The sequence below is a fragment of the Lithobates pipiens genome, unplaced genomic scaffold (assembly GCF_037356315.1).
Source record: "Lithobates pipiens isolate NorthernLeopardFrog02 unplaced genomic scaffold, aLitPip1_a1.2 Scaffold_8, whole genome shotgun sequence".
Classification (NCBI taxonomy): domain Eukaryota; kingdom Metazoa; phylum Chordata; class Amphibia; order Anura; family Ranidae; genus Lithobates; species Lithobates pipiens.
This window is the reverse complement of record NW_027507903.1, coordinates 691,571,012-691,576,239: the sequence shown is the minus strand read 5'-3', so window position 1 is coordinate 691,576,239 and position 5,228 is coordinate 691,571,012. Positions and strand designations below refer to the sequence as shown.

The following is a 5,228-nucleotide window of genomic DNA, read 5'->3' as shown; positions in this document are numbered from 1 at the left end:
TTGAGGACTGAGGGTGAGAACCACTGTGATAAGGAACCCCCTTCCATAGCTCTCTGTAACACTGCCAAGTACTATAAAGAGAAGAACTATAATATGAAAACATATATATATATATATATATATATATATATATATTTCTTTTTTTTAAGCAGAGGCCCTACAGAATAAAATGGTGGTTGATACCATTTTTTTATGTCTCACGGTATTTACACTGCAATTTTTGAAACACAAATTGTTTGGGAAAAATACACTTTAATGAATTTTAATGCAAATAACACAATCGATAAGCCAAGTTTTGCTATAATATAAAAGATAATGTTATGCTGAGTAAATAGATACCAAACACATCAAGCTTTCAAATTGCACACGATCGTAAAATGGCGCCAAACTACGATACTTCATCTCCATAGGCAACAATTTAATGTTTTTTTTACAGGTTACCAGTTTAGAGTTACAGAGGAGATCTGGTGATAGAATTATCGCTCTCACTATAACGTTTGTGGTGACATCTCACATGTGTGGGAAATCACCATTTACATATGTGGGTGTGACTTACATAAGCGTGTGAGCACAGGGGGTGGGGACACTTAAAATAATATGTATTATTATTATTATATATTTTTTTAAACTGTCCCTTTATTTCTGTATTAATTTTTTTATCAATTTTATTGCTATGACAAGAAATCCCTTGTGGTAGAAATAAGACATGACAGGTCCTCTTTATGGAGAGATGTTGGGTCTATAAGACCTCAGATCTCTCCTCTACCCTGGAAAGTATGAGATAAAAAAATCATTGATCTCTGCTTTCCAGGAAAAAATGGCGGTGTTTACATCTGCCAGAACAGGAAGTGACATCACAATGTCACTTCCAGCCTCCCAGGATCATAGAGATGGCCGGGGACTATCCAGTCCACAGCCAGCTCTATGGAAAACGGGGAGGAATTGTCGGATGGAGTACCGGGCTCCCCGATCACACAGGAGAGCCTGGAGAGGCAGTGGGAGGGGGAGGGGGAGATGTCCCCTTCCACTGCCTGTAAAAGCAATCCAGCAGCTAATCAGTCACTAGGATGACTTTTACATGACAGGAAATCACCGTCTGGAAAGAAAGATACCGGGATGGTGACTGTAGCTGCAGCTACAACCCCTGAAAGTCCAGGATGTCATATGACGTCCTACAGGTGGGAAGTGGTAATGCGGTGGATGGTGCACGGTACTGCAGAGTGTGAGACCCGGAGCAACCAATCAGAGGGTGTGACTGCAGGCAGCACTGTGATGTATATTAGTGATCAGCATGTTCCCCGCTCTGAAAGCTTGTGGGTCGGTCCGCGCAATGGAACTGCTGTAATGCTAAAACCAATAGGAGAAAAGCAGCCAGAAACTGCCGGCCCTACTTGCCACCACCCTAAGGTGGGGTAGAAGTGTAGAACAAAGATATGATGCAGGAGGTTTTGCTGCTGTTTCTTAAGCTTGTAAAACAATATATATATATATATGTGATGTTCCTTCTAGCTGACAATTTTTACAAGGGAAAAATACTTTCTGCTAGGCTAGAAAAAACTTCATAAATGGTGACTTATCCCAAGACTCCATGTGTCCTTATCTTATTTTAAAAAAGAAAAGAAGAAAACAATATATATATTCTAAAAAACGTATATTTATATTTGTGTTAGAGCCTCGGCCTGCATTTGATTATTGTCCACAAAATGTTCCCCCCTCTCACCCTCTTCCCGTCTATTCTACATATTACCAGACTAATGTATGACGTGTCTCTGTAGAATATCGTCTTCTCTGGTGGGGGAGGGGGAGGAGGGGGAGACCGGGGCTCCCTCAGAGAGATTTCCTCTCACTTCCTGTCCTGGTGACAATGGGACACAGACATATAAAAACCTGACAGGGGCTCCAAACCTTCCCCTTCCTTATTATACTAAACAGATCATTCTTATATCAGTCTGTGTTCCTGGTGGAGAGTTCCCTCATTTCCTGTCTAGATAAATGTCACCGGGACAGGAAATGAGGAGAAATCTCTCTAATGGGGCCCCGGATAGAAGGAAAAACCTGACAGGCTGCCACCCCACACAGAGGGATCACATGTGGGGGAGGGGTGGGGAGGAGAGAGAGGAGGGGGAGGGGCGGGAGGAGAGAGAGGAGAGGGGACCCCATCCATTCACTCACAGTGACCGTACCCCACCCCCCATGTCTGATCATGGTCATGGATCATTTTTACATTTTGTAGATTTGCACTACAGTCCATATAACATGGTTTCCTATGGAAGACGTTCTGTAGGGCAAATCTGCAAAATGCAAAAAAGCACTAAAAATGCCATCGATGTGAATCAGGCCTAAAGCTGGACACACACTATACAATCTTCTGTAGATTTACCAGAACCGTATAATATGAGGTCACACCTAAACACTTTTCATTTCTATCCAATCAGGAAGGCCCTTGTACTACGTAGTTGAAGGGAAATCTAAAGGAAATCAAACAAAAGTTGTATAGTGTGTATCCGGCTTTACTCCAGTAATTGGACAGATATTCTACCCAATCACAGCCATCAATAAGAAATCTCACATTTATTTATAGTAGAAACACCTTCCGGAGACTGAAGCCCCGCCTACTGCTATATACTATTGGATGAATAGTAAAGGGTAACTCCACTTTTGTGGGGGGATATCAAATAAAGAAAAAACAATCCAGCGCATACAATCGGGACACAAGTCATATTGTAATTGGATGTTATTAAAAATGACCTTTCCTTTTCAATCTGTAATTTCCTGTAAATACAATATGGCCACCTGGAGGCGCTGTGTACACAGAGAGTGTACTGACCACACCCCCCAGACACATAATTTCCTGCTTGTGTGATTGGCTGACTGATTTCCCCAGAAGTCGGCACTAAGATACAAGTCAGATTTCAGGCATCCCCTGCAACACAAATGTCATTTCTGGAAGAGATACTTCCAATAGGAAATCACATCTAAAGGGATGCAGACCCCGCCCCTTTCCTCATTAGAGCCCTGCAGGTGCACAGCTGACTGATCATTATGAAACCCCGCCCATTAGACCCACTCAGGACAGAGGCAGAGAGGAACAAACAGGGATTTTTTCAGAATAATAAAAGGTGGGAATCTACAAGAAAGGTTGTTCTGATCCTTACAATGTACAGAGATCACCCCGAGGGGAATGTTTATTTCTCAACAAAAGTGGAGTTACACTTTAAATGAATTCCAATGCTTTGTGTGACATCACCAGACTGTGGGCGGAGTTCTCACATCTCCCGCCTCCCCCCACATATCTTTATACAACCTCCCCATACACATATCCCAGCATGGAGGGGCTCAGTGAAGGTGGTGGTGAAGGTGTGGAGATGTTGGATCGGGTCACACAGATCATAAAAGGAGATCCGCCCGGCCTCATAATCCAGATCTATCCTGACTCTGTTACTGGAGGGATTGGGGGGTAAGAGGATCTCTTTCCTGTCATGTCTCACCCAATACTGATTATTATCCCTCTCCAATCCCCAGGACTTCTTATTACATCCAATCCATGACTCCCCCCCTCCCCTCTCTATACTGGGGTAACACATCCCGACTCTCCACCAATCTGCCCCCCCGACATCCACTTCCCAGTAATGTCTCCCTGAGGAGAACCTCTGACTGCTCATCACCTGATGATAATTCTGGAATCTCTCCGGTGTTTCTGGGTGATTCTGTTTTCTATCTGACTTGGATACAGTTTTCCTGTCATCTGATATCTGTAGAATATTATGAGCTGTGTTTCCATCCAGTAATATGTCTGCAGCTCCCTGTATATAGGAGTATACATTTACCTCGGTTATTATATCAGATAAACCTGTGTGTAAGACCCCCGCCACACCCAGACCCCCTCCATCATGGAGGAGCTCCTCATGTCTCTCTCGCTCCTCATTATCTCCATCCTCAGTATCACACAAGTCACCTGTGTCTGATTCCTGTAAGACAGTCAGTGGATCCGTCACGTTACACAGCTCCTCAATGTGACGCAACTTCCTGGACAGCTCCTCCTTCTTTATTTCCAGATCCCGGATGGAGATGGAGATCCGCTCTGCCCTCCCGGAGATGTCCCTCAGGACTCTCTTCTCCAGCTCTTCCAGACGTCTCCTGAGATCTCTAAACAGGGCAGTGACTCTCTCGGTGTCACCGGCTGCTTCTTCTTCTACTTTCCTCCGGTGTTCCTGAAGACTCTGGACTCTTTCCTCCGTCTCCTCTCTCTTTGTCAGAAGATTCTGCAGAACATTCCTCAGTGTCTCCTTCTTCTTCTCAGAAGCCTCATCCAGTGACTTCATCTTATGTCCTGTGTGTCCTCCAATCATACAACAAGATATACAGATACAGGTCTCATCCTCAGTGCAGTAATACTCCAGGATCTTCTTATGGACGGGGCATTTCCTGCTCTCCATGGACAAGGTGGGGTCACATAAGACGTGTTCTGGGGACTTTTTGTGGACTCTCAGGTGTTTATCACACAGATAGGCCTCACAGTGCAGACAGGATCTAACAGCAGGTACAGGAGAGTCCACACAGGAAGTACAGAAGACCCCGGACTTCTCTCGGTCTGGCTGAGTGGACAGGAAAGTCTCTGCTATGTTACGTAGTTTCATGTTCTTCTGCAGTGCAGGCCGATCCGGAAACTTCTCTCTACATTCAGGACAGGAATATCCTCCAGACCCCCCCTGTGTATCCAGCACACGATCAATACAGACCCGGCAGAAGTTGTGACCACATCTCAGGATTACAGGATCGTTATAAATGTTCAGACAGACAGAACATTCCATCTCGGCTCTCAGATCACCAGACGCCATCGCTGACAGCAGAAGAGAAACGAGACTGAAAGTCTCTGACACCGGAGAGGAATGTGGATGGGGGAGGGGTGACTTCCTCCTACACAGGGTGAGGCTGGATGAATATTATAGACACGGAGATCAGAGTACAGAAGGGAGGAGATTCGTTTTGCAGTAGTAATGAGAATTATACCTCCAACATTAGAAGAGAGAAAGAGGGGAAGACGGATGTGGAGAAGCATTGAGATGAAAAGTGGAGATGAGTACATCATGATGAAAAGGGATTTGGTTGTATAAAGTCTGAGCTTACACTATACACGGCATATACTGCAGCCTTTGTACCCCAAAAATATGTCTTCATTATTGTGCCAACACCCCGACATGCAGAGAACGAGGCCTAATGTACACGGG

The 5,228-nt window shown here is 44.6% G+C and overlaps 1 protein-coding gene across 1 annotated transcript; it reads right to left on the bottom strand.

Annotated features, from left to right (window-relative positions):
• Nucleotides 1-232: 232 nt before the first annotated feature.
• Nucleotides 233-4,897, bottom strand: LOC143962411 (E3 ubiquitin-protein ligase Midline-1-like). The gene has a single exon (XM_077471693.1). It carries the CDS (start codon nt 4,836-4,838, stop codon nt 3,267-3,269), a length of 1,572 nt encoding a protein of 523 aa, XP_077327819.1. The 5' UTR covers nt 4,839-4,897; the 3' UTR covers nt 233-3,266.
• Nucleotides 4,898-5,228: the final 331 nt, after the last annotated feature.